The sequence below is a fragment of the Penicillium diatomitis genome (assembly GCF_028827545.1).
Source record: "Penicillium diatomitis strain IBT 30728 chromosome Unknown utg000004l_segment0_segment0, whole genome shotgun sequence".
Taxonomy (NCBI): domain Eukaryota; kingdom Fungi; phylum Ascomycota; class Eurotiomycetes; order Eurotiales; family Aspergillaceae; genus Penicillium; species Penicillium diatomitis.
In genome coordinates, this window is record NW_026623176.1 from 4431027 (window position 1) to 4458644 (window position 27618).

At 50.9% G+C, this 27618-nt stretch overlaps 12 protein-coding genes across 12 annotated transcripts; 5 read left to right on the forward strand and 7 right to left on the reverse strand.

Annotated features, from left to right (window-relative positions):
* Window positions 1-409: 409 nt before the first annotated feature.
* Window positions 410-1908, forward strand: N7539_004662 (uncharacterized protein; the record flags this gene model as incomplete). The annotated part of the gene is made up of 4 exons (XM_056934264.1): window positions 410-580; window positions 688-823; window positions 931-1054; window positions 1137-1908. 4 exons carry the CDS (start codon window positions 410-412, stop codon window positions 1906-1908), a joined length of 1203 nt encoding a protein of 400 aa, XP_056791805.1.
* Window positions 1909-2005: 97 nt separating this feature from the next.
* N7539_004663 (uncharacterized protein) lies at window positions 2006-2828 on the reverse strand (the record flags this gene model as incomplete). Its single annotated transcript, XM_056934265.1, has 2 exons — window positions 2006-2403; window positions 2549-2828. The coding sequence occupies 2 exons, from the start codon at window positions 2826-2828 to the stop codon at window positions 2006-2008; spliced, it is 678 nt and encodes a 225-aa protein (XP_056791806.1).
* Window positions 2829-3516: 688 nt separating this feature from the next.
* N7539_004664 (thioredoxin reductase) lies at window positions 3517-4823 on the reverse strand (the record flags this gene model as incomplete). The annotated part of the gene is made up of 3 exons (XM_056934266.1): window positions 3517-3656; window positions 3724-4521; window positions 4592-4823. The coding sequence occupies 3 exons, from the start codon at window positions 4821-4823 to the stop codon at window positions 3517-3519; spliced, it is 1170 nt and encodes a 389-aa protein (XP_056791807.1).
* A 1660-nt stretch (window positions 4824-6483) lies between these two features.
* Window positions 6484-7783, reverse strand: N7539_004665 (mandelate racemase/muconate lactonizing enzyme family protein; the record flags this gene model as incomplete). Its single annotated transcript, XM_056934267.1, has 3 exons — window positions 6484-7237; window positions 7314-7535; window positions 7608-7783. 3 exons carry the CDS (start codon window positions 7781-7783, stop codon window positions 6484-6486), a joined length of 1152 nt encoding a protein of 383 aa, XP_056791808.1.
* Window positions 7784-8624: 841 nt separating this feature from the next.
* Window positions 8625-9908, forward strand: N7539_004666 (ketopantoate reductase family protein; the record flags this gene model as incomplete). The annotated part of the gene is made up of 4 exons (XM_056934268.1): window positions 8625-8665; window positions 8734-8864; window positions 9019-9218; window positions 9273-9908. 4 exons carry the CDS (start codon window positions 8625-8627, stop codon window positions 9906-9908), a joined length of 1008 nt encoding a protein of 335 aa, XP_056791809.1.
* Window positions 9909-10460: 552 nt separating this feature from the next.
* On the reverse strand, window positions 10461-15277 carry N7539_004667 (DUF3433 domain-containing protein; the record flags this gene model as incomplete). Its single annotated transcript, XM_056934269.1, has 6 exons — window positions 10461-12331; window positions 12390-14222; window positions 14293-14411; window positions 14464-14701; window positions 14955-15079; window positions 15231-15277. 6 exons carry the CDS (start codon window positions 15275-15277, stop codon window positions 10461-10463), a joined length of 4233 nt encoding a protein of 1410 aa, XP_056791810.1.
* A 2441-nt stretch (window positions 15278-17718) lies between these two features.
* N7539_004668 (uncharacterized protein) lies at window positions 17719-18298 on the reverse strand (the record flags this gene model as incomplete). The annotated part of the gene is made up of 2 exons (XM_056934270.1): window positions 17719-18057; window positions 18254-18298. The coding sequence occupies 2 exons, from the start codon at window positions 18296-18298 to the stop codon at window positions 17719-17721; spliced, it is 384 nt and encodes a 127-aa protein (XP_056791811.1).
* A 1829-nt stretch (window positions 18299-20127) lies between these two features.
* N7539_004669 (uncharacterized protein) lies at window positions 20128-20849 on the forward strand (the record flags this gene model as incomplete). The annotated part of the gene is made up of 2 exons (XM_056934271.1): window positions 20128-20196; window positions 20280-20849. 2 exons carry the CDS (start codon window positions 20128-20130, stop codon window positions 20847-20849), a joined length of 639 nt encoding a protein of 212 aa, XP_056791812.1.
* Window positions 20850-20924: 75 nt separating this feature from the next.
* Window positions 20925-21794, forward strand: N7539_004670 (uncharacterized protein; the record flags this gene model as incomplete). The annotated part of the gene is made up of 3 exons (XM_056934272.1): window positions 20925-21224; window positions 21301-21507; window positions 21564-21794. The coding sequence occupies 3 exons, from the start codon at window positions 20925-20927 to the stop codon at window positions 21792-21794; spliced, it is 738 nt and encodes a 245-aa protein (XP_056791813.1).
* A 39-nt stretch (window positions 21795-21833) lies between these two features.
* N7539_004671 (uncharacterized protein) lies at window positions 21834-22121 on the reverse strand (the record flags this gene model as incomplete). The annotated part of the gene is made up of 1 exon (XM_056934273.1): window positions 21834-22121. One exon carries the CDS (start codon window positions 22119-22121, stop codon window positions 21834-21836), a length of 288 nt encoding a protein of 95 aa, XP_056791814.1.
* A 512-nt stretch (window positions 22122-22633) lies between these two features.
* Window positions 22634-23999, forward strand: N7539_004672 (alcohol dehydrogenase family protein; the record flags this gene model as incomplete). Its single annotated transcript, XM_056934274.1, has 5 exons — window positions 22634-22752; window positions 22813-23603; window positions 23675-23726; window positions 23784-23828; window positions 23942-23999. 5 exons carry the CDS (start codon window positions 22634-22636, stop codon window positions 23997-23999), a joined length of 1065 nt encoding a protein of 354 aa, XP_056791815.1.
* Window positions 24000-24767: 768 nt separating this feature from the next.
* On the reverse strand, window positions 24768-27167 carry N7539_004673 (uncharacterized protein; the record flags this gene model as incomplete). Its single annotated transcript, XM_056934275.1, has 1 exon — window positions 24768-27167. One exon carries the CDS (start codon window positions 27165-27167, stop codon window positions 24768-24770), a length of 2400 nt encoding a protein of 799 aa, XP_056791816.1.
* Between the last annotated feature and the right edge of the window lie 451 nt (window positions 27168-27618).

Consider the following 27618-nt stretch of genomic DNA (forward strand, 5'->3'; position numbering starts at 1 on the left):
AGGAAAGATCCAATGCTAGCAAGCGATCATGTGTCTTGAACGTGCCGCCAGTAGCGGATAGTTGCAGATTTCAGGGACATGGCCAGTCTAGTCGCGAGACGGGTTTCCACGGGCCTTGAGCTTCGTCTGATGTTCTCTCCTCTCAACCCGTGCCCCCCAAGAATACGGCCAAACTGTCTTGTCCGCATGCGTAGGGCAAGGGTGAAAAGTAAATCAATCGCTGTGTCGACGGTCTCGCTCTCGCCGGGGAGGATATAACTCTCGGCAGTCATCATGAGATGATCATTCACGTATACTACATTACATCGTACGACCTCGGCTTTTCTCTCCTTGCATCCTCTCTGCACTTCTTCGCCAACTCCAGGCTGAGCCACACAAAGCCTGTACACGCTGCACCTGTACCTTCATTATGGTGAGAACAAAATCGGTGCAGATGATGGCCGACCATCTGCAGCGATTGACCCTCGAAGAGAACAGCAATCCCTCTGCCGCGGTCCATTTTGAGCTCTTGCAGACCCTCGACCAACTGAGACTGGCGGTTGAGACCCCCGAGGAGACTATTCTGCGCCTGATCTATCAAGTATGAGCGAAAGATACCCAATCCAGCATATGGCATCGGATTAAACGTCACTGAGGACGAAGAGGACGGGGGACTACCCCCTTGCTGACAGATATCAATGTATTTAGCCCCCGCAAAATGCTGCTCTTCGCACGGTGATGGACCTTGGTATCTTCCAGATCTTGACAGACAAGGCCCATCGCATGCAAGGCGTATCGGCCCTTCAGATTGCAGAGTACACCGCTGCTGACGAGGCGTTGATTGGTGAGTACATGTCATTTTCTCTAGCCACCAACACGTGGAGGCCTACAGCGTGGTCTTGCTCAAAAACACTCCCGAATCAAGGCTGACTGACAAATCCGAATATGCAGTGCGACTAATGCGCCTCATGGCATCCCTGGGACTGTGCACCACGGTTGCACCTGGCGTCTTCCGGGCAAATGAAAAGACCGCTGCACTAACCAGGTCCATTGCCAAAGACGGCATACCTTGCATGTAAGTGGTGTTCCAGATGTCGCTCAAGCCGTCTCGCCAAGTTGAAGGCAAGCGGAGAGAGACTGACTTGGTTGCAATCCAGATACGATTTGACCATTCCGACACTGAGTAGGCTCCCCGAATATCTTCGATCTCATCTCTACCGCAATCCCGAAGACTATGCACACTCCCCGATGCGATGGGCAGTGGGTCAAAGCCAGTTTGAATGGCTGGCTACCCATCGAGACCAGCAGGCACGGTTCAACTCGTACATGGCCAGTCGCAGACAGGGCAGACCTATGTGGTTCGACACATACCCAGTGTCGCGGTTACTGAACGCCAAGCAGCCCTTGGATAAGTCGGTCTTGGTTGTGGACATTGGAGGTAATCAGGGCCACGACCTCGCCCAGTTTCGAAAGGCCTATCCGCATTTACGTGGTCGGTTGGTCCTTCAAGATCTCCCGGACGTGATCAAACAGACGCGGTGCTCTGAATCGAGCATTGAAGTGGTGTCATACAGCTTCTTGGATAAACAGCCTGTTCGAGGAGCTCGAGCATACTACTTCCGTGCGATCTTTCACGATTGGCCCGATCATATCTGCCAGCAGATCTTGCGAAACACGATGGCTGCCATGATTCCTGGCGAGTCCCGGATTCTTATCGTTGACTGTGTACTTCCGGATATTGATACACCTCTTCTTCAGGCGTCGCTGGACATTCAGATGATGAGCATCGGGGCAGGTATTGAACGGTCAGAAGGTCAGTGGAGGAGATTGCTTCAGACTGTGGGGCTGGAGATTACTGGCATCTGGAATCATAGTCCGGGAATGGAGTCGGTGATTGAGGCTATGCATATCGGGTCTCAGTCTGGTTGATAGCGGTACCGTTCAGGCGACCGTATTTTCCTATATAAAAATACATATTGACAATTGGAGAACAACACCGAAGATGCTGCTGATGATCATTCACGACTCATTGAACGCAATTCTTCAGAATAGCCGTCTCCATCCACAGCTTCGTATACTGTTGATGCAACCAGACCATCACCGGACCAAAAGGCTCACCTTCCGCCTTGCCCAGACCCTGGAAGAAGCAGCTCTTGAGGGTGAATTCAGCCTCCTCTTTTTCCTCGTTGATGACAGCGCCAATCTCAAACAAGCCGTCCGAGGGACGCACGCCTTGTTCGCGAGGAGAGGCGCCGCAGCGGACGAGAATTTTCTCGTCTGTCTTCTCCACAACCTCAAAGTGGTCGGTGATTCGAGTTCCTACGTCGTATCGGTTTGAGAGTAGTTCCCTGCGCTCCCAGAGTTGGTCCGCGGTTTCGGGGCCTTTGTATTTGTTGGCGAGAATTGCGCGTTGGGGGATGTAACCTGTGTTGAGAGATCCTCGCATCATTAGATATTAGCCCTCGTCATTCTCAAGAAAGCTTAGCGCCCTTCCCCTTCGTTTTCTTCTCTGTCATATTATTCATCTTGACAATCAATCATATGCCACTGGCAAGGAATTGAAGCTCACCCATGCCACCCCAGATACCGGCGCAAAAGGCTTCCACCAGTTTGCCCTTCTTCTCAAGCAATGAAGGATTGATCTTCTCCAGCGGAACGCGGCGCACACAAAGATCATGGAAGGGAGGGTTGTTGTCCGGATTCAGCTTTTTGAACAACGGCGACGAGAAAATTGGATCCGTCATGTCCATGGGCTCGAATTTATCATTGCGCGTGGCGCCGAAGAAGATACCGACCGAGGCCACAGTGCCGGCGGCGGACACCTTGAGGACGCGGCTGAGGAGGCCCATAGTGGTTGGTCGCTGGGTTGAGATTTGCAACCTTGCAAGGTTTGTGGCGGTCTTTGGTCTTTGGAGAAAGATCTCGAAGATCTCGACGATCTGTGAGTGATTGGGCACCTTTTCGCGATGACGTTGGGGAAGATGGGAAGAGCGGGCGGGTTTGGCAGACGAGAGCTGGTCCGGTGCAGCACGCGCTCCGAGTATGTGGATCCACTCGTGACGGAGCAACGCCGACTGCTTTGGCCAAACTGAACTTCTCCACCTCAAACCTACTACTTTAGATTTATCTGATGAACCTCTCTAAATTATGTCTGCCCTTGCTTTCATCGAGGCACACTACTTGCATTTGATTACTCGCTCTCATCACTCTTGTGGATGAGAGGACACGGAAGACAGGTGCAAGCACAGCGCATGAAGAATCACTTGAGAATCAGGTATTGACTGGCGAGAGGTTGATTAGGTGGTATTGATAATGAACGTAAAAAGACTTGACCCAAACATCCTCTGGCCTACATTTGCACAGGCGTACCTCTTGCAATGCCAGCTTGACGGCGCGAGTCTAACGATATTCTTGAACTCAAGGTACAACAAGGAGATGCAGTCGCTCAGCGTCAGACGATGAAGCGCCCTTTGGTCTGCCCGTTAGCGGAGCTATGAATGTTTTCTCTCGAATCAATGCTCTCCGTCTCTCAGGTATTCATCGTCTGCCCATCACATCATCCCAGAAAGGCTCGAGGTTACGTCCAATGACACGGTTTGCCTCTTCTTCCAACTCCGTGTGGCTGAGGCCTGTGCGCTTCGAGATCTTAGACTCGGTGTCTTCGCGAGACAATTGGACTGTCGAGACACGTTAACACGCTTTTCAAATCAAAAATTTCAACGACAGGGCGGGAAGAGATCTTACCGTGGAGGTAGACAGCAGCCTTCTTCCCGCTGAACATGGCGTGGGGGACGTTGGAGCTACCATCACTGTTGGCATCGCCCACGCCATAGATTCCCGCAATACTGGTCATCATGCTGGATGAGCTGACCACAATCTTCTCGTTGGTGACGTTGAGATGGAGTTGCCCAGGCAGATTCGATGCTTGGACGGAGGGATAGTTCGTGAAGATCGCATCACGTTCAGCGGTCTCACCATTGGTGAACTCGAGTTGAAATTTGTCAAATTGCTGGTGCGTGGCTTGGTTTTGTACTTTGGCACCATCTTGGAGTCGCTTGACCGCAGAGATAGTGCGGTTGTCAATGGTCACATTCCACACAGCCAGCTGTTTTTTCCAATCTGGACGTCGCTTTTCGGTCTCTGCCTCGGTGGCCTCGTTCTGAGTGCCATTGACATACGCGATGATATCCGAGTATTGGGTGTTGACCTCGAGAACACTACCAACAACATCGGCCAAGGGGCCGAAGATACCAAGTCTCTGATCACGGTGCTCGTAACCGTCACACCAAGGGCACCACCAGATTCCCTTCCCCCAGTTCTCCTTCACCCCCGGAGTATCTGGAAGGAGATCCCGTAAACCGGTGCCAAGAACCACCTTGCGAGCAGTGTGGTTTCTGCCTTCAGAATCTGCAACGCGGAAAACAGAGACTTTGTCCGTGCCAATGGATGTAATAGACATAACAGTCTGATTGGACCATGAAGCTGTTGGATACTCGGAAATCTGCTTGCGCGCCAGAGCGCGGAACTCATCTGGTGGAGTCCCTGGAACGTTGTTAGTTGAAGGGCCGTGGCCCATCTTCGTCGGTGAACTTGAGCGTCGACTGGAGCTTACCATCATTCCCAATCACGTCATGCATATTCCTCGTTGGTCCGTTACGATAATGCTTGTCATCGAACAGGAGCGCAGTCCTTCGCACACGCGAGACGCCACTGAGGGCACTCAGACCCGAGGGACCTCCTCCAACAACGATGACATCGTAGTCAGTCTTGGGATTCGGATTTGCGAGAGCAAGGCCGCTCAGCGACAGCGCAATGGATAGCAGACCCGCGAGCTTAATGGCCATGACGGAATAAGTCAACACGAGGAAGACACCAAGTATTCAAAATCCGAATCGACGAGTGAACGGCAAGTCTCCAGGAAACAGTGTGAGCGCCGTGGCAATTTATGTCTTTTCTGTTAGGATCCTGGACCGGCCCTGATCGGCTGCTGGTTGTTGTGGTTCTTGGATCGCTGGCCTTCCAGCCGTCGTGCGCCGCTGCACAAGAGTCCGAGGCGTGTTTTGCATGCACAGAACCGGCGGGAACGATGCAATGAGCGATTGAGATCAGCATTCTTTGCACATCAGTCAAGGTGTCCCACTGACGCCGCACTTGCAGTGGTATAGACTCAGCTGAGCCCCGAAAATGGCCGTGTGTTGTATCGCCAAGACCATTAGAGGATCGTCGGTGTGGAGATAGACCGCAAGCTAGTGATTTTGGCTACAGCCGACCCTGCATGCCCGACTCATCACAACCATGAACCATGAACCATGTGCTCGAAGAAGGATGGGTTACTGCAAAGGCCTGCATCGTGCTGTCAGTGAGGATAGCAGGGGGCTGCCCCTTCCCAGCGGAATCTGCACTTCCTTAACTCCCTTGCGGCAGGTGCCATTGCCTCATATCACATCAGGTCCCGTTATTCCCGTGTGATACCTACGAAGAACAGGCGACACTGAAGGACGCCAAAGCCCTTCGTGACTGGGGTGGTACAGCATAGGAATGTTGTACATGGTGCAATCTGATCGTGAGTCGCGAGGCCCTCTCCGGGTAATGATCAGCGCTTTCGCGGTGCACAAGCTGAGAATGATCAGCCGTGAATTCGTGATACTGCACTACCGTGATGGTGACGATCATCCACTATTGGGAAAAGGTATGCCCGAGTTCGCAATCAAAGACCCTTCCCTGTGAAGTCGTGCCATTGAAACCATTCACTGTCCGGATGACAACACGCTCAAACCGTGGATTGTCCACCTAGAGGAGGCATAGGGGAGTGCGAATAATTGAGCAATGCTTGATGCGAGTCCCGCTTTGTTCTGACGAACAGCTGCCGCATTCTGAGAGCTGTGGGAATAGTATTTTGACTCGAAGCATATGCTCTGAAATGGACAGGCAGGGTTTAATGTGGGTTGCAGATTGAAATATTCAAACCGTCCCAGCAGCTGGTCCCAATTTACCACTCCGTCCGAGTGCATCTCGAGGGAGATCCATGCGAGTATCTAGTCCTAATGAGCCAAATATTCGGAAAGACTTCTACCTTTGAACCTGATAAGGATTGAAGGTGGCCGAGCCAATGCTGACGTGTTTCAATTGACTCGAGTCTTTCAAAAGAGAGAAACAACAGTAATTTGTCTCTTCAATACCATCAACAGACACGCTTGATGAAATTGGTCCATGTGGTCACTAAGACATTTGCAGGACCTCATGTTGCCAATGTTCCATACTCAGTGGAGCTTGGTGTCTGAACTAGGGCTGAAGACTAAAGCGAACTCGAAGACCTTGTGGCGTGTGGTTCCAGACGGGAGACAACAGTATACGACAACAAAGTTGATGTTCCTGTCAGACATACCTGGTTATTGGGAAGGCAAACTCCTCTGTCCGGGAGAACGAGCTTTATGAAATACACCCTGACTAGTTCAAAGGCTCGGAAATCATGTAGACATTGAGAATGGCATACATATACATCTTCTACCACTCCCGAATGGACCCGTCCGGCCCAAAGAACTCCTTTGGCTGCCATGGAGTTGTCTCTTGGCTAATTTTGCGCACCATTTCCTCGTCAATCTCAACGCCAAGTCCAGGTTTTGAGAGAGCCGCAACGTATCCCTCCTCAATGTCGAACACTGCCTTGTCAATCAAATAGCTCGTGATGTCGATCTCGCCTGCCTCAGTATTGTAGTGAATACCCAGCGACATTTCTTGAATGACAAAGTTAGGAGTCGAGATGGCGATCTGCATCGACGCAGCCAGCGCGATGGGACCTAATGGACAGTGTGGCGCAATAGCCACATCATACGCCTCGGCCATCGTTGCGATGCGTTTGGTCTCGGATATACCGCCCGCGTGGGCCAGATCAGGTTGCAGAATGTCGACCGAGCAATCTTCCAAGAACCTCTTGACGTCCCATCGAGAGTACAACCGCTCACCCAGGGCGATCGGAATGGTGGTGCTGTTGGACAGTTGTTTGATGCTTTCGGGGTGCTCGCTGAGGAGAGGCTCTTCGATGAAAAGAGGCTGGTAGGGCTCCAGAGCCTTTGCCAGCTGTTTCGCCATCGGGCGATGCACTCGCCCATGGAAGTCAAGGCCCACATCCAGACCAAGTGCCTTGACCTGCTTCAGACGATCCACGCAAGACTGGAGAGTCGCCGGCGAATCCAGCCAATTCAGATCCTCTGTGGCATTCATTTTGACACATCGAAGCCCCTGAGCAAGTCGCGATTTACTGCCAACGATTGAATCAGCCCGGTCTTTCAGATCAGTACTTGGCTTCGTAGTGACTGAGATTGGGAGAAACGCACGCCATAGCTTCCACGTCGCTTGGGCGATCACCCCCGATCCAGCAATACACCTGAACCTTGTCACGGACTTTACCACCCAACAACTGGTGTACCGGTACCCCCAGGCGGCGTCCCTTGAGATCCCACAGGGCAATATCGATGCCAGAGAGGGCGGACATGAAGACCGGTCCTCCTCGATAGAAGCCTAGTCGCCAGATGAATTGCCAAATATGTTCGATATCACTGGATCTTTCAGTCAGCTTTTGCAAGGGCGTTGAGGACTAGATTGCCATATTCGAAGAGTCAATGACCTACTCTGCTTCAAATCCAATGATACGAGTGATGATCTCACTCAGCGCGCCTTCTACTGCCAGTGAATGACCCTCGAGTGTGCCTTCACCCCAGCCCATATTCCCATCTTCGTCAACAATCTTCACAAACAGCCAGCGGGGCTTTACCCGAAAATATTCGATGGACTTGATCGGGGCCATCTTAAGTTGGATGGTTCAATTCCGGCAACACAGAAGCTGCGAACTTGGCAAAATCATTCAGAATCTTGCAGGGGCGGGAGGTCTGGGTTTTATGGCCTGTAGAAAGTGCATGGATTTCTTTCGCAGTGTTTCCGTGGATGCTACGTTCAACCCACCGATTTAATGTGACATGTACATAGTCATACACCTCGGTTGTACCCCACTCGACGTGGGGGTTCGCATTCTTGTCCCGTCCGTATTTCCATCGCCATGATCAGCAGAAGTGACGGGCAGCGGCCACGAATTTATCTTCGAGAAACATGCAGCAATAATGGGAAGAAACAGCACCAGGTATATATGTGGCTCAAGAGGCGGAAATTGAAAGACATCAATGGCACGTACAAGACAAATCCCCAAATTCTTGTCAACCCCGGAACATATCGCCGACTTGCACCTGTCCACCTACTAGTTGACTGAAATGGCATCGAGTGTCCACCATCTGCAGTAGTATACCTGCATCAGTAGATAGTTCCTGCCTTGTCGGCATGAGTATCATGACTGATTTCGGCGTGACTGACAATTCGTCATGAGTTTCAGGACTTTACACGAGCCTCGGAGGAAATCCGCTGCCTCGAGCTTGCGAAACCAAGTCTGGAAAGGCTCGCCCCAGCCCCCCACTCCCCCGCGACTGAAAGTGCTCCCCGCAATGCCCCCGACTCCCCCGCACATGGTGGAGAGGGGAAGAATACTCGATCTGATACCGAGTCAACCACTTTTGAGATACGGGTCTCCTGCATCTACAGGTTGTTTTCTTCATCCGGATCGACAATCTGTCATTAAGCAAAGGCGAGGTGCTCGCAGCATGTCTCATCCGATTGATGTCATGATATATGGCCTCGGAGCGTAAGCCGATGAACCATCAACGAGGAGCGGCCCGTGACGGGCAGATTCGCTGATTGACCATCTCGCAGTATCGGCTCCTTCTATGCGTTCATTCTCAACAGGTCAGAACGCGTGCGACTCACCGTCGTGGCGCGTTCCAATTACGATGCTGTGTGCCAGAATGTGAGACTTTTCTCTCCTCTCCGCCTATTCGCAAATCGTTCGTCTCAATAGACTCATTGAAGGGACCCTAGGGAATCACGATTCACAGTGAAAATCACGGTCAACACACCTTTCGCCCGTTCAAAGGCGAGTTATGATGCCGAATTGTGGTCGCATGCTCAGATTCACTCTTTCTAACATTCACACAACAGTCGTCAAATCGCCAGATGAGGCATCAACCATGGACTACATCATCTGCGCAAACAAGGCCATTGATCAGCACAGAGTTCCCGCGGTCTTGAAGCCCGCTGTAGATCCAGATCGCACCTCGATTGTGATTATCCAAAATGGCGTTGGAAATGAGGAAGTTTTTCGCGAACAGTATCCTCGAAATCTGATCATCACATGCGTCGTAAGTTTTTGACAAGTGAAGCTTTTTGGCCCATTTTCATTCCGTGATCTCCAGCTCAAGGACCGCATGGATCGCTGGCAGGTCGATGAAAAGACTGACTATCTTCTCATTTGCCAGACATGGGTTGGCGCCACTCAGACTCGACCGGGCGTCGTGAACCACACCAAATCCGAGAATCTGCAAATCGGAACTTTCCCAAACCCACATCTGGATCAAACAATTGCGACTAAACGCCTGAACGAGTTCGCCGCCCTTCTTGAACATGGTAAAACACGCTTTCAAATTTGCGACGATATACAACAAAAGCGGTGGGAAAAAGTCGTCTGGAACGCAGCGTGGAACTCACTCACTACGCTGACGATGGTCGATACGCAAACGTGGCTGCATTCGTCGCCCGACGCAGAGCCATTTACCCGGAAACTCATGTTTGAAGTGATTACAATTGCGCGAGCTTGTGGTGTCCCTCTCGGGGACGACTTGATCGATCAACAAATGGCCAAGATCAAGGCCATGCCCGGAATTGGGAGCAGTATGCAGGTCGATCGTAAGAATGGACGACCAATGGAGATCGATGCCATCCTGGGATTTCCGCTTCAAAAGGCCAAGGAACATGGTATTTTAGCACCGTATCTGGAGAGTTTGTGTGTACTTCTACGGGCTATAGACCAGAAGCTGCGGGCCGCACTATAGATCATCTCCCTATGAATCCACTAATATTGAGCTCTAAGTGGTTGTCTCACAGATGGATTATCGGGGAGATAAATGATACAACAAGTTGGAGTTTGAGCGATTGCATTCATTCATTCATTCATTGCAAATATATATTTTCATTGTGACAAGCACTCTCCAGGTGCTAAGGGATATATTTTTGTCAAACTCAAAAGCAAAATCAGGAACTCCTGAGCCTATATACAACCAACCGCGAAGCCCGAGTCAAAAAAGAAAATCACCACGAACGCGGCAAAGAAGAATCTGAAAAATTGCGTGACTCCCTACCACGAGGTTAACCCTCTGAGTGCATGCTGGCGGCAATTCAGCCAGACTTCCAGACCATTGGCATTCACTCGAGAGCCACAGCCAGCTGACAAGATCTAGGTACTTCATACCTAGATCGAAGAACCTCGGAAATTTAGAAGGTTGGGAATGAATTTCTATAGGCGGCATGAAGAATATATGCGCATAGATGGGGTATGCAATACGGCTTCCGAGAAACTTGGAAAGAACAGAGATCGCATGCGTTGCTTAGGCTCGCGGTCGGGGACCCTGGGCCGGCAGTTCTCGGAGCTGGACCGCTGATGATTTCCACTGCTCCGATCCGTGATAGTCATCGCCGACTCCAGGTGGCGACGGTGCAGGCGAGGTGGGATGTTTGATAGCATTGGCAGGTTCCTCGTCCACTGCATAGCGCGAACGTCCGTCTGCGCCGACGAACTGCCGGAATGAGTACCTCTTGCCCATTTTGGAGAGATGCTCCCGTCGCTGGTGATTGGTCCAAGTATGGGTATTTTGGAAGTCACCAAGCATACGACTATGGGCAATCCAAGGGATCACGGTGCCAATCGACCGCGGCATACGCGGCGCTCTAAACCGACCGTGTCTTGTGCTAAACACGATCAGAACAACCAAGGTATCGAATATGATGATGATAAACGCCGCTGCGAGTGCCGGTACAGAAGGCACCATCCCCCATGTCCTCTGCGTCACTGTTGCATTGGCAGCAAGCTGTGGCTCCTTCAAAGGCTGGAGATAAATCTCATGCCAGATTGAAAAGTATGTTGCGTACACCCATTGGTAGACAGCTTGAGTCAGGTCAGTGAACATCTCCTGGTCAAGGGAGTCAAATTCAGGATCCGCGCGCCGATATAACCGTGCCACCAAGAAGCCTGCCCAGTCATAAGACGAGATATTGAAAGTTTTGGACTGGGTGGCGGTGGTGTTGCCCACAAAATCCTCAGGAATTGCGACAAAGACTTTGTTGAATTGTCCCAGGCTCACGGTGGCATTCTCGTACATCCTACCCTCGGTGATGGAGGTGTGTGGTAGTGGATAATGATAGCCGATTTGACCCTTATGATCAAAACTGACGGTATAGTTTTGGAGCAAGACGTGAGGCTCACAGTGCAGAGCGATGGTGTTGTTCGTAGTTACTGGCGTGTTAGCCATGTAGTTCCAACGGCCGACGACGACAACCGTTGAAGTTTGGCAAATATCGGAGTGATTGACATCGCTTGCTGACAGGAACTGTATGGACAAATCAATTCCCTCATTCGCGTTTTGCACTGTCGGCATTGCAGCAACACATTCTTGAGAGGCATTCTCAAACATAGCATATCGCCAATAAGAGCGACCAGAAGTGGTATTATGTTCCAAACTTTCGGTCGGTGAGAGCGGAGAGCATTTCAGATGTGATCCGACCCCGAGGGTTGTTGCAGAGTAAGTAACGTCAGGATTCCGGCGCTGAATATCTAATGGAATAAAGGACTGGTTCGGGCTCGTCCAGGATAGCATTGGAACACCACTGGTGATACTTGTCTGTATCAGGTCATATTCGGTAAACTCCGCTGCAAAATCGGTTCGCCAGAACACAGAATGACTGTAATTAGCCCTCAGGTCTTCCGTGGGGAGAGTTGACGTAGTCAGTTCTTGGGTGAACAGAGCACCTGCAACCACCGTGAGGACCATGTTCACAACACAGGCGAGTGAAATGAGGCCGAGCAGCACGTGACGGCCGCGCAGAGACTTGAAAAAGACGACGAAGGGACTTTGAGACGCGTAGTTCAATGAGATGGACGCCTTTGCCAGTGCCTGACCCCGTTGAAGATGGACCCACGGCTCGAGGACACAGAGATTTCGATAAATAGAAGTACATAATGATCCCACGGACGAGGCTACGATAGATGGCAAGATCGACAAGACGACTTGCAGCGACGATGAACCGGTCTGTGTCAGATGCTTAAAGCGCCCATTACGGGCGAGCGAAGACACCACAAGAGACATGAGAATGATCACCGCCGCAAGAAGTAGGAATTCGACGATAAAGAGAGGAATGACCAAGAAATGGGGCATGGGATCAGCGTGTACACGCAAATCTTCCCCAAGCTGAACTGGCGAGCCTAAATCACCAGACACTGGTTAGTTGAGCAAAAGCCAAAGGATTACACAAAAACTTACCGTCCTCTGCTAGTATTTCCAATCTGTTCCCGGATGAGTCCGAACGCCAGTAGCAACGAGCTTTTCTGAAGATTCGCCGCATCTGACGAGTGGAAAACTGATGAAAATCAATGTGGGGCTGCGCCAGAATGTTGTTGTCGTGGAAGATATCAGATGCGATACTGCACATAGCTCCAATTGACCCAGGGTCACTTTGAAGGAAGGTTTGACGTGAACGGTAGAAGAAAAGGAAATATACAGCCGTGAAGGCAGCCGTCGCTAGAATCAGTTCAGACCAGATAGCCGCAAACTGCACAACGGCGATGGCAACCTGAGTCGTGAGCTTGAAGCCGGCAACGACAGCAGGACGGTTTCCGGGATCGAACAACCGGCCAAGAGTGAGGACAAAAGTCTGTTCCACGTCGCGGGTGATCTTCGATTCAAAGGCTGCCGGGGTCATCAATTTTGTGGTATCGAGTACAAGTAATGGTTGAATTTCACCAATATCCTGACTGATGATGGGGAGCTGGGTGACCGTCCGACCGCCTGTAGTCTCATTCTCACGAATGAAGATCATATCGCTGGTGTAGGGAGCTCTCTGCGAGAGTAAGGATTGGAAATTCTCGATGTTGAATTCGGCGGCGGTTACTTCAGTTGTCGTGGCGGATTCGATGTGGATGCTCTCGATCGAACTATTTGAGTGCATGGACACGCGAGCTTGCGCCTTCCGGTAAGTAATATCACAGGCGATGCCAACTCCGGAAGCCACGTAAGACGCGTTCATGCCAGTCGCATCTGCGACATTTGTGGCATTGATCGCAATGATCATGCCATAGAGATCGTAAGGATCACATCCGCTGATGGTGAAAGCGTTTGGTTCATTGTCTACGGCAGACAGAATAGCAGGATTGATTGCAGGTTCCCAGTACCGGATTTGCATGTAGTCGGTCGCTGGGAAAAATACGCTGTTGTAGGTAAAATCCATCTTGCAGGGAGTCGCGTGGCCATGCACGTCCTCCAGGTCGACGTCGGTGGCATTCCAGGAGACACTTGCCCAGCCGTCATCGGGTTGATTGATTGTGAAGGAAAGTTTGTTTGCCAGCGGGATCGTCTGACAATCGACTTGAGCCCAATAGAGCTCCTGATCCAACACCCACAGTGTGGATTCCTTCTCATGGTCATTGCCAGGGATCTCAACTGGAGCGATGGCATATTCCATGGATCGCGACCGGTGAATCTGTTCATCGGAGGAAAGGATGGAGTCGACCGTCTTGTTCGCTTGAGTCATCATCCACGACGCCTGCGTCTCTAGGTCAACCAAGTCAGGCCAGCTTTTCATCGTCACCTGGCTTTTTGTCGTTACTTCTCGAAGTTCGAAGAGAGTACTTTGCAGGGCGGGAAGAATCAAACGGATCGACAGTGATAAGATGGAAGTCCACAAGACGACCCAGTGGCGGCGGCGAGCCGCATTGATAGGCGTCAGGAAAGTTTGGCCGAAGTTGTAGTTGATGAACAAGACTGTGGCGGGAGCACCCTGCGGCAGCGACAGTTGAAAGTAAGGCTCCAGGCGCAATACGTCAAAATCGGTGACCGTCCAGACCATAACCAAAATGAGGGCAACCACGATTGGCAGACAATTGTATGCGAAGGATTGCAGAGAGGACACATCACTCGTGTCGTTGAAGAAAACCAGTCCACCTTGACGTAAGCTATACTGTCGAAGTCCTTCCATGGTGAGCGCCAACAGAACCACCAAGCAAACGAGGGACAGCAGATAAGGGGGACGCAGGGCTAGCGGGCGCCAGCCCCGACGTTGCGGCGTGGGTGATAGTGGACAGAACGGTGCGATAAATGCTGGACAGGGTGGCTGTGATCAGCATCCAAACGACGATCACGGTCTCAGAGATAGAGCGAGAGGACTCACCTGCCCATTGCGACAAGAACCCTCGCGGTCCCTCCGCTCTATTGGTGACCATTATAGATTTGCTCAGCCCAACAGGCGAAGAAGCGGCGATAATGAGATACCTTGCATTGCCGATGCGGCTAGATGGGTTATAAAGCGACGCTTGAGGAGTGTACGTGCGCCATGTTCAACCGTCGAGCAAGGGCTAAGATCAGAAGCAGAGGATGGGGTGGATTCCTCTTAACGACTTCGAGGCCGTGAAGATGGCCGCCGTTGAGTCTCGAGACACCGGAATGATGAGACTGTGCAGGGTATTGAGCCAAGTGGTGAAGGATGACGCTGAACAACGCTGAATCGTTTCTATCCGGGGATCGCGAGATATATCGAGAGTAACGGTCGCCAATATCAATGTTGCAAAAGGAAAGCGGAGCTGGGTTTCAAGTCACGAAAGAACGGCAGAGCGAGCGAAGGGCGAAGCGATGCGGACAGCCCGCAGGTGATTGCAGTGGTGCGTAGCGGAGGGAAAGAGGATCCGAGCAAGAGTGAATTGAAGGACGTGGGCCGAATCTCGAAAAGTGATGCTTGTTACTGCACAGGCATCATCAAGTGGAAGGATGAGTCGAGGCCCTCCTCCCCAAAAAAGAAACCGGGCAGAGAAAGCCACAGAATGCGTGAGTATGTACCGACGGGGGCGGCAGACGGAAGTAAAAATGGCTGGGTCCAGGTTGAGTGGGAAAGTTGGTGAAATTTCCAGAGGAGCGGAGGCATGACGTTCGACGGGGCTGAGCGACTGTCGATGGACGAAAAGCTGGGCAGGCAAGCGTTGGCATCCATAAAAGGTGGACGGTGACACGCTAGTACACATTATACCGTCTTTCCCGGGCAGTAGTTTGGCCCTTACGGTGAATGTCCGTCGTACGAATCATGTTACGGCTCGTATGATACATTACAAAACTTACACTTCGTGTTCGCCAGGGTAGCCAGATTGGGAGATACAAGCAATCATGTGATCAGTTCGGCTCGCGACACTCTCACCCGCCGGTCATTGGGTCTCCGATGCCAATGCTCGTATGCAGCCACAGGCATGATTGTGTAATGTGTATAGTTATACCTATGTTCTCTCTCGCGCTCGTAATTCAGCAGGTGCAGGGACTGTACTATATGAGTGTTGAGTGGGAATACTATATTATATGTATGGGCGTGGACTGGTCACCATGATCGTCTGGATGTTTCTGCGGAGACTCGCCCGGACCCAGCCATGGAGTCGTTCACCGAAATAGTCGCACCACTTGGAATTTCCAACTCGAGCCCGTTAGTTTCAACTTTCCAGTCCTCCTATTTAGGGTTTTGAGCGGGCTGGACCTGGGGACTGCCATCATTGAAATGATAAGACAAGGCTCATCTGATATTTGGGAGTATGCTGCTGCTGTGTTGAAGGGTTGGGTAATTCCAGTCGTGACAGCCTGACAGGTGATCAACTCACAACTGGCATCGGGGATGGTTACATGGTAAATATACAAAGTGCAAACCCGTATCTGGTATGATGTGATATGCAATTCACATGAATGTCCACTGTCCAGTGGCCTGATTGCCGTATGTTCTTGAAGACTCTGTCAGTGTCCATGTAAAAGGCAGTAGGTTTACTAGGTGATAGGTCGACAACGAGGCGGAGAAACTCTCCGATCAAGATGTTGATAACTTGATACAAATGTCAAGAAAAAAGCCAGAGTCCCGTGCCTGGCGGTCCGTCAACTCGGATCAATACGGACCCGGCTTCCCGGCATACGACCACGTCCACTTGACTCCCTGAATACGGACCCGAGCGTGGGATGGGACGTCTGGGCGCCGTGGGCGGCACACTTGACGTTTGACTCCCCAGGATCCGGTTCTGTTGACATTTTACATCACTCAGCCACTCACAATCACTTACCGTGGTAGTACAGTAGGTACACTACTTAGTACTTACAAGTTACTACTTAGTACTAACTGACTACTTACTCCCTAATAGTCACTAACACATTAACTAATAATCACTACTTGGTCTTGCTCTTACTACTGCAAAACTTACTAACTTTACTAGTAGTGCTGATTCAGGCTAGGCCGGGTAGACCCCATCCTCAAGCCACACCGTGACTCTTGGCACGAGTTGTCCGATACCATGGTGGCCAAGATTGAAACAAAGTCGACTATGCAGAACTAGGAAATGCACGTTCGAGGGATCGAAGAGGTACCTGAATAGATCTTCATCATCTCCGCGTACGTCATCACCTTCTACTATCCAAATAGATTCACTTACCGTTGACCAGACTGGAGAAAGCTATCTCAACTTGAACATGCATTTAATTAGCACGAGAGGGTCATCTGGAGGTACCCATCCTCTTGACCGGTATGGATGTCAGGAGGGGTTCGGCCCTCCACCCCAGATTGAAGTCGAGACTACTACCGCGTTATCACTGGAGAAACATCGCGATCGCAATATTTCGGCCAAGGATGTCTTGAACTTTGAAAGGATCACCTGGAATTGATACGGCAGGATCTGTTCTGCTTTTCAATAAAGTTGGCCCGCTTTCCCAGGTTGGGCCTTAGCCCGTAGGTGGACGGGAAGTGGTTCCAGGAAGCTCTACCTATAGATGGAACCTTAACAATTGGACTCCCGCGCTAAGGTTATGGTTTTAATTGCAAATTGGAGTGGAACGAGAAGTTGCTTCTCATGTAAGTGCTTGGAATTTTATTCCTGTGCTCTGATTGGCTGGCTGTGGCAGAATTGACCGCCCCCAAAGTTACATCACGTGATATCTTTCAGATGTTTGCTCCTGTCTCGATCACGTGATCAGCCCTGAACTCCGCTCGTGTCACGTGGTCCAACTACCTCGTCTCTCGGATGACTTATCACGTGACTCGTGCCTGTAATATTAACTTACGTTATAGACATACGATTTGACTTACGTTAATGGGGGTCTACGGGGGTCTCCCCCGTATATAGAGTTGAGAATATTGATATAATCGGTAGATATCATAGTATACTACAATTTGCACTTCTTGCCCCACGAATTAGAAGGGAGGGGCAGCATACTTGTACGATCCAATGGTACCAATTCGAGCCTCTTAGAAAGCCTGCGTTTATAATCCTGAAAAGTGTGATGGGGCGGCGGGGGACGACCAACTTGAACCACGAAGCAATGGATTTTACCCAGCCGCCGCTCGGCGCAATATATATTGTTGCCCTGCATCCCACGCGGAGCTTTCCTTTGCCTGGGCCTCCACTCTGCCATCAATATATTACAACACACACAATTTCACGTGAAGATCAATGACCCTCACCGGGGCATCGAGACCGTGGCTTTCCAGTCAACTACCATGACGTTGCACATGCCTGTCGGCTTCTCTAAGAAGGTCCGTTATCGACGTCCGGGGACTGCCTAATCGAACATTGCTGGCAATTTCCGATCAACCAAAATATTCGGTGACATCTGCCGCACACTGGTGATGATTTTCTTTTGCTTCTGTCCACGATTGCCGTCGGCCGGGCGTCAGGCAGGTAATGCGGAGGATGCCTTCCACGATCTTTCTGCGTGAAATGTCGTGTATGAGATAGCTGTTGGCTGTTGTGGTCATGGGCGAAAGATACCGGTCATTGATCTTGCCGATGGCTGCTTTTTGGGCCCTGATTGTTTCCAAGGTGCTACGCACGGCCGCGAGGAGCTCCTCGGTCTCTCGCCATCTAGTAATGGCAATGACGAGGACCAAATTGTCCCAAAGATCTCGGCATTTCTTCGTGTCGATGGTCTGTTGAATTCGGAGATCTCTCTCTCTCTCTCTCTCTCTCTCTATCTCTCTCTAGATGCTGCAGTTGCTTCGAGAAGTCTTCTGTTTTTGCTGCAGAGTCGAAGTACTAGAGCAGCGATCAGTTTCTCGGTGCCTTGAGCTTCGAACCTCCGCCTCGGAGAATGCCATTAGGTCATCTGGGGGCCCCCAGGCATACCTTTCCCTGTAGACGAGCCAAGTCCTCAATTGTTCGATCATACATCTTGGAAGCCTCAGAGAATCGCGCAGCTGTGTCTGAGAGGCATCGTGGCAAGTCCGAGTGTGACGCAGCGAGACCTTTTGCGATGTGTTCAGCCAGGGTCGCCAGCTCCCGCTTTCCGCGTTAAAAAAGGTAGTGCCAGTGCTTTCTTGTCTTGTTCCAATGGATTCTCCCTCTCAATTCGTTCAATCCGTTCGTGTGTGATAATGGCAGCTTTCCTGAGTTTGCGGTGCTTTTCGACAAGGTCATGATACACGTCGAGTTTACTTTCTGGCTGTTGACGTCTGTAGGATGCACCTCGGGTATAGATTAGAGGCTGGAAGGTTGATATCGAGAAAGGAGACGATCTCTGTCTTGGTCGAGACGACTCGCAAAACTACGCAATTGGTAAGATCACTGGCCATCCGTGGCGCCTGATATTGGACAGTTGGCGTCGGATGAGCAGACCGCTGACTGTTTGCGACATTCTTGCATAGGATTGATCAAGGGGAGCAGCAAACGGAGTCAAGAGCTGTTCATAAGTTGATCGGAAGCTGTAGAACACGGGCAGTTCTTATCTGCGATCATAACTTGAGAACTAGTACTTTTAAAAACGCCAATTAGAGAGAGTAGACTTTGATCAACAGTCGCTTTTTTCTCTTGTACACAGCGCGGTCTGCCCCGAACCCGGCTCCGCAGCTGGCGTTTGCTCAACTGTAACTGTCGAGGTGGTAACAGATTGGGGGATCATTGATGACACGATAGAGTGGCCCGCATCGTGGTGCTAAGATTGAATCATTGTCCAGCTCGTGAAGTGCACAACGATCCTGATTGACCGGATCCATGATCCACGTCTCTGCACCCTCTGAATCTGTCAGATCACTGAACCATTCTTCAATTTTCGGGCTTGCCGACCACGGTTGGACCGGTCCGGAGACTAGGCTCAGCTCTCCACGAGTCCACGATTCTGGAGGCGATCCATGTGAAGCTGGTCAACCCGCTCAGCGTTCACGGCGGATGGAATGATCGACGGGACCCACCTGCGAACCATTGAAACTTGGAACTGAGACAACGCCAAGACCCACGGTAACATCCGTCGGGAAACCCCGCCCGCGAGTCTGTTTTCGGAGATCTACCACGATCAACTTTGAAGCTTCTCTGCTCCTTTGCGTTCTCTCGCAGTGCAATGCCCTCGAGGCAGACGCAGAGAAGTTCGGTCTTGCGGATGCAGTCTCGAACTGGTGACACGGCTTCTCGGCTTCTCGTGACGCAGTTGATTGACTCCGATGCCTTCCGAGGTTGCATCGATTGACCAAGGCTGCGGCGGTCTGCTTCACGCCAGTCCCAGGATGCTCGAGGCATTTTTTGATCCGAGCCACTGTTTGGCTTCAAGATATGCACCACAACGTTCATGGTTCATGATTTGTTTCGATGCGACCTATACAACGCAGTCATCGTCTCATCCATTCCACCCAGGGGGAACAAGGGGGACGAAAGACTGTGTTTGGTGTTGGGGCACAGCGGATGGGTCGAGACTCGAGACAATAGATCGATCACATTGATCTGATTGCATCCCGCGTGACCAGTCGGTCCGCTAGGATAGTCGACGAGCACGTCAATCGCCCCTCCACCCAGCCGGCCTCGTCACCTGGATGCCTTATCGTCGGCCTGTCCGGGTTGGCTGAGAAGAAGCATTAAAAGGGGAAGGCACCACTCGCGAGGATCACAAGGCTCGGAACTCATATCCAACTCCGTCAAACGAGACAGTGATCGCCCTCCAACTGGAACCCTTTCTCGGTAAATTAACTCACCAGCACCTCCCGCCAACCTTAGGATTCACCATACTCCCCATCATGGCGATGACGACGTTTGATCAGACCGCTGCCGCCGAGGTGGTGCGAAAAGCCAGTGAAAGTTCCTCCGTGAGAGATTTTGTAACAAGTATATCCGACCTTTCCATTCAATCTACATAGAACTGTCTGAACAAGGCTCTTAACACCTCGAGGACAGAGTTCAAGGCCGACAATTGGGTGAACAACGACTGGCTGCCCGTGCTTTCCGCTGCTCCCATGTGCCTCGAAGTGCTCGCGTCATGTCAGCAGTTCAAGTCGGTGTTGGAGTCCTTGCCAGTCGATCCAACCCGACAAGCCTTCTGAACGGGTCTAGTGGTGGTGATAGCGTCGGCAAGAACACGAACAGTTCGGGACAAGCGAACGCCACCCCTGCTCCCACAAGCCCTGATTTCGCTCACAACGGAGCCCTGCGACTCTGCAGACCTGCTATCAGTGCCGTCGAGATCCTATACGAGATCTTGGATGACTCCAAAGGCGTGGACGGGGACCGAGTCACCGGAGGCAATACGAACAATGCTAAGTCGAAGAAAAACGAGAAGAAGCCCAGAGCTTCCGGAAGTGGTGCTTTCACTACACCCAGTCTCCAAGTGACGAGGCTCATGCTTGAGGCTATCATGGAGCTTATCAACAGATATCCGGATGAAAAATCGTGGGACTCAGGCTCAACCATCCACAACAACATCGTGAAGGCCCTAGGAGTCGCGGAGCAGTCAAGCGAGTAGGACAAACAGGCCTCTCACCTCGGGTCATCCTGGAAGAAACCGGATGCCTCGTCGTCCATTGTTCAGAGCTGGCAGATGACAGTTGACGAAGTATTGAAACAGCTGCTGAAGGTCTCTACCCAGGCACAGACGACTGACGCTGTTCCACCTGCAACGGTTCTTCAAACCCCTCCCAACTACAGCTCTGGAAGTACGGTTGATGTGGCAGCGAACAGTCTGTGTGCGGCCCAGGCCAAGCTGGATTCCGCCGAAAATGCCCTGGCAACAAGCCAAGCAACAACTGAGAAGTTGAAAGATAAAGCATTCGACATCCAAAAGGACTTTAATAAAGTTCGAGGACGTTTGCTCGAACTTTCTCAACAACAGCACAATCTGGTACAGTGCTCCATCGAATATTTCTCGATGTGAAGAAAAAACACACAAATATAACTCTAACACACATGCTTGACAGAAAACAGTTATGGAGATCTTGGGCGATTACATCGACTACCTCGTCGACATGAAGCTTCATCTTCGTGACTTGATCAAATTCTTCGACAGAGTGGCGATCCTTGTCCGAACCAGCATGGATGACAAAGTTGGCCAGTTCCTCCTCCACGCTGGGAATTCGGACAAAGACCGATCAAATGGGGATTTCCTCTCGCCACTGCGTATTCAGGTACATCATCAGCCAATTCGCCTTGAACAGATTCATCGATCGCTGACTCCCGACAGACTCTGTTCCAATACGCATCGCAATCCGCTGCATACTTTGACTTCTTCAGCGAAGTGGCTGCGCTGTACATGAAAGTCGACACCCAGTACATCAGAAAAGGAATTGACAAGGTCGACAAGTTACACAACGCCAAGGGAGATGGTGTCGATTCACTCAGGCTTCACCTGAAGGAATACGCTACGGACGCCGAGCATAGAATCAGGACTATAGTCAACGAGGCAAGACAATGATTGGTGTACTAACAACAGTCCGCGCTTTACTGACGCTGTTTATAGCATACCGACAAAGTCATCGGCGCCTTGGAAGTCCAGATCCAGAAAATTAGAAAAGGCGTTGCCATTCGAGGTGTACCGCGGCTCGCCGAAGCTTTTAAGTCCACCAATTAGCAAGGAAAAGACGTTGCCGTCAAAGAAATGACCCTTTTGATCGAGAACTCGGATCAAGGACTCGGCAACCTCACCAAAGAACCGGCAGTGCGTGAGACCGTCCGACGAGAAATGGGTAGTGAAATTACCATCGTAGTCCACTGTGGCCGCGCAAGTCTTGATTGCTAACATCGTGACAAAGCTCGCCTCTCTCTCCGACTATTGAACCCACTGGTCTCTAAAAAGAGCGGCGAACGCCATGCGCTAGAATGAGCGTCGTAGACAACTTTCAAGAAAATCCTCAACATTGAATGAATATTATTCGATGCATTCAACACGGTCAATTGAATTTATTTCGTAGCAAATTGAATTCGTTTGCAATTGTATAGGTTCTTACATGAGATAGCTCTGTGTCTTAATTATGGAACTTCCCCGTGATAATGCGTTCTTTCTGTCAACGCGAAGCCTTAACCAGATCTGGGCCCTGCTCGAAATGCTCGTTCTCTGAAAACATCGAACGTCATGTCTCTCCTGGACATCGTTGAGGGCCGAGCATAGCCGAGGTACACCGGCCAGGACTAACTAATCCGACCCCTCAGATAACTTTAATCGCACCGAGCCAGCGAGCGAGGTTGCTTTCGAGACATTCGAGAACCCGATTGCTGTGCGACGAAGGTGATCTACGAGATTGTGTACACGTCAATATGAAGGCAGTCGTTTTCAAAGGGCCTCTACAGGTCGCGCTTGAAGAGCGACCCCGTCCTCAGATCCAGGATCCGACGGACGCGATCGTCATAGTTAGATATACGGCCCTCTGTGGAAGGTGAGTCACGATAATACGGTCGGCCATGGACGAAGACGAGAGACAACACGGAACTGACAGAAAGACCCCAAGTGAGCTCCATGTCTTCCGTGGCCATCAGCCATCAGGGACTGGATTCATCATGGGCCACGAGTTCACCGGTGAAGTTGTTGAAATTGGACCCAACGTTCATTCATTCAGCCCTGGCGACCGTATAGTGTCGCCATTTACCGTCAGCTGCGGGGAATGCTTTTACTGCAGTGAAGGATTCTCATCTCGCTGCGCAAGAGGCCAGCTTTATGGAAGTGCGGGTTTAGACGGAGCCCAGGCAGAGTATGTCCGGGTTCCCTTGGCCGAATCGACCTTGTTTCACGCCCCGGAGGCCATTGACGAAAAAAAGCTTGTTCTGATGGCAGATATCTTTCCGACCGGATATTTTGCCGCGAGCAACGCCTTCAGGGGACTTGAACCGTCCAAAATCCAGACAAGCACGGTTTTGTTGTTTGGATGTGGACCCGTCGGAATATGCGCCTTGGTCAGTGCATTGGAGTATCGGCCTCAACATCTCATTGCGATTGACAGCGTCAAATCGCGCCTTGAGCTGGCAGAAAGCCTTGGAGCCGAGCCATGGAATTTTCAAGAGAATGAAGCCGGGCTCCGTGAAAGAGTCAAGGAATTGACAGACGGCCGAGGCGCCGATATGGTCATAGAAGTTGTGGGCCACAGCAGTGCACTGCGGATGGGGTTCGAGATGCTTCGTCCCTGGGGCGTCCTGTCAAGTGTCGGGGTGCACAACGGTGAGATACCTTGGACTGGCAATGAAGCTTATGGGAAGAACCTGCGCTTGCAAATGGGACGTTGTCCGGTTCGCAGTAAGAAGACCCTCGAGGAGTGTTGCATTCGACTTGTCCTTAACGGAAGCCCCATTGACTCAACCACACAGGCATATTCGGGGAAGCCATGAACTTGCTAGCCAAGAAGCAGCACATGCTCGAGTGAGTCCTATTTTGGGTGTAAAGTATTTGGTTGACCGAGACGCTGATTTTGCCAAGTTTCATGTCTGAAGACATTCGTCCCCTTTCACAAGCCGTAAAAGCGTAAGTCTTTTACATGAGTCCAGACCCCGAAGGGTCAAAACCGTGATTTCATTTGTTCTCGTGGTGATATTCATTTCATCTCCTGGAGGAAACCTATCTAACATGGGGAATAGCTATGACGACTTCAACACTATGAAGTCTCAGAAGATTGTCTTCGAGGCGAATAGGTGATCTCTGAGACTTTGTCGACATTCGTTCCGGACTGATTCATTTTCAAACTTCAAGTCGTGAGCCTGGCCGTTACGTTCGATGGGAAATTTCGAGTTGCACGAAGACCCTTGGTGAGCACGTAGTCAAAATGAACAGGTTCAGATACGCTTTCGAACAACTTCAACAATGTAGAACACGTCGGTTTTATTAGTCATATGCTATGAAGAATGAAAATGAAGAGCCAAGAACAACATTAAGAACAGCGAAAGAACGCAACCAAGTCAGCAAAGGCTTCATGGGAACAAAACTCCAAGGATGTTATTATACAATACAGAAAAGAAGACACTATAGATATAACAGGTGCTCTGAGATTTATGCACTATACTTACTTTTCAGTGAAATTTGTCATTCACGGTACAAGAAATGTGCTTAACGACTTTTAGATTCTGCTGCATAATGACCAAGACAGCAGGTCAGCATAGTAAGATCTCGGAGTGGGCAAGGGTGGACTCAGGCATCATATCCGTCGAGGAACGTCTCGCGATGATTGCAGTTCCCAGTGACGGATGTGATTTCACGTGAGTTCCATGTGAACGCAGAAACTTCAAGCGCATCATTTCGCTGAAGATAAGGCTGGCTGTTTCGACGAGAGATGATTCACTTGCATGTCAATGACAGCCTCTACTTCACCAGCAAAGAGAGATCGTTACTAGGGAAGCTTGTGGTGACTACCAGGTGAAATTGTTCCTTTTGATTGCATATGGAATGAATTGGGTACCAACCTCATTATTAATTTGCGTTGCAGCTAGACAGCCGACGCTTTGTCTTGGGCGATGGCGGTGGCTCGGTACTGAGTCGACTCAAGTCAGCCGTTACCCTTCCAATCTCCAAAGTGGTTGTTCGCTCCCCTGAGTTTGGCAGGCTCCTCACACCTCGAGGCGCTTTCCGCGCAAGTGAGGGACTAGAACCGCTTGAAGCGGCATCTGAAGTCAGTCGTCTTTTCTTGCGGGGGGAATCCTGGCTGTCGGGTGATGATGATCGGTCGGCTCGGGACCGATACTCGGAGAATCGGCGGCGTCTCTCACGCCGCGTCCGGATTCGCTGATCATCTGTGATTGGGACTTTGAGCTGCTTGGGAATGACCACCGGAGGCCTGGGAATCTTGGGAGCGGAATCAGGCAGACCGGCAAGTACCAGTCTCTCAGTCCCCTGGGTGATCTCAGCGGACACTCGCCGACTCGCAATCTCTCTCTGGACTACAGGTGGCATCTGCTGCTCGGGCACTCCAACCCAAGCCCGACCTATCGGCCCGAAAACATCCTCGCGGCTCAGAAACAGCCGGCGAGATCGTTCCTGGGTAGCATTTCCAAAAACATTTGCGGTTATTCCCAGCGGCCGCTCTTGATCTGTGAAACAGTTAGAGACCGTAGCCTCTGGCATACGTTGTAGAGCCGTGGATTGCTCTCCGTTGTTCACTTGATTCTGTTGTTCATGCGCGACAGCTCGCTTCCGAGTCACGTCTATAGAGCTTTGGAGCGGGCGAGGCGGAGAAACCGTTGTTTGATATCGAGGCGTAGCGAGGGCGTTGTGTAACTGCTGCGTGTCATTCAGGCTATTCGTCGGTTCAAGTGATTTGAGGTTCATACCGCTCGGTCCTGGTAGAATAGAAGTCGGTCCTTGGGTTGCAGGTGCGTTCGAGACCTTTGTCGTACTTTGCGGCACTTTAGGGTTCCATGCGGAGCTTTTGAAGGGATTTTGGACACGAGCGTCCGGACGAGGAATCGAAGTCTGGGTTTGATGAGCTTGCTTCGATATATCGGGTGTTCTGGATGAGAACAGAGAAGACTTGAATGGAGGTGGGACTTTATTACCAGAGGGAGAGCTTGCGATTGGGAATGGAAACAGAGAGGACTTGATGGCAGGAGGAATTTTCCTTGACTGCGGTGGATTTGCAGTTTTGGCAGAGAATAGAGAGGATTTAAAAGCAGGAGGGGCTTTGTTACCCGGCGCAGTATTTAGGCCGGAAGGAGGAGCCTTGCAAAAGAGAGACGAGCGCGGTTGAAGGCCTGATTTACGACCTGTGTCGAGTCTGTCGACTGTTTTAGTATCGGGCGCCCTGCTTGGGTAAGGCGTCCAGCGAGATGAAGGTACCTTGCTGGTAGATTTGATGATCTTGGTGACCCTTTCCAGACTACCCAGTCGAGCAACGCCAGGTTGCTGCAACCCCAGTACACCACCATTGACTTCTTGAGGTCTCACGATGATGGTGAAACTGGGTCTCGCTAGAGCGCTGGACTGACTGTCTTGAGGTGCCGGTGTTCGATACTGAGGGTAAAACAGAGTGATGGTTCGGATCAAAGTCGAGACCAAGTTCAACGAGCTCAAGCGCGTCTCACCGTCCTGTGGAGTTGCCAGCGTCGTAGGATCAAGTGTTTCTAGGGCATGAGGGCTCCACCAAAGTGCTGAACCCTCATCCACAAATCCCTCACTTGCAAGGCCTTGTCGCAGGTTGCCGAGTCGGAGAGAAAGGGCATTGATCCAGTCACCGTTACGGCTCCGGTTCACCGGGTCGTTTGCATTTTGCATAAGATCGCTAAGTCGAATAGGCAACGGCTGGGCGGGTCTGTCGTGAACAATGATCTGTACATCAGCATCAGGTACAACTGCGGGACGCAAGTAATCAAAAAGCTCATTCGGAGTTGTGGGAGCCGCCGGCTCTTGCGTCTGAGTTTGCTGTGTCGCAGACGATCGTTTGGGGATCGGTTTTTTGGTGGTCGGTTGTTGGGTGGTCGATTGTTTGATGGTCGGTTCTTTGGTGATTGTTGTCGAGTCTAGCGTCTTGTCATTTGCAGTAGAAGTGCGCTCCTTGTGCCATCGAGACTGTAGGCTTTTGAAAATCTGATACAGATTCTCCACGACGGCCTGCCGAGCTAGAGTGTGATTTTGGATTGCATCAGGCATCCGATCCATCCGATCTCTGATTTCTTGCCGCACCAACTCTCGACGAACGCTCGATCGAAGATCTCCGACACCAGCATCGTAAATTTCTCGGAGAAGTGCGTTGATCGAAGCCTGAACAGTCGCATCGGTGATTCCAAGACTGGTATAAAGCCGATTCTGCAAGATTCGTTCCACACGTGCCTGTTGGCGCGCAGAAGTGTTTCCTTTGCCTGAATCTGGTTTGCTCATTTTGATAGTATAAAGACAGATGGGGTCATTTTGTGATCGTCATTTCGAGATGCGACGGCTCTTCTTAAATCTTCCCGACACATAGTGAATGATAACCAGGGGTCCATATGAGATGGTACCACTTACTGAGACCTTTGTTGCGCATCCCAGGGGGATGATGAGGCACATTATTCATGACTCGACGCCTCAATGAGGAGACGTGTGGCGCTTTACTCGGGACGAAAATCGTTGAATTACAACAATAGAGAGGACAGTCAAACAAAGCTTGCTTCTGAGGAGGGTATTGTACAGTGCCTTGTCAGAGACTAAAATTAGAGTTCGCTGCTTGTCTTTGTTGACTCGATCATGTGCCAGGCCTGTCGCTCGGAAAAAGAACAAAGAGCATATCAGAGGCCGACTACCTCCTGCAATGCATGGAAAAGAGATGTCGATCATGTCCGTTTATTTTCGT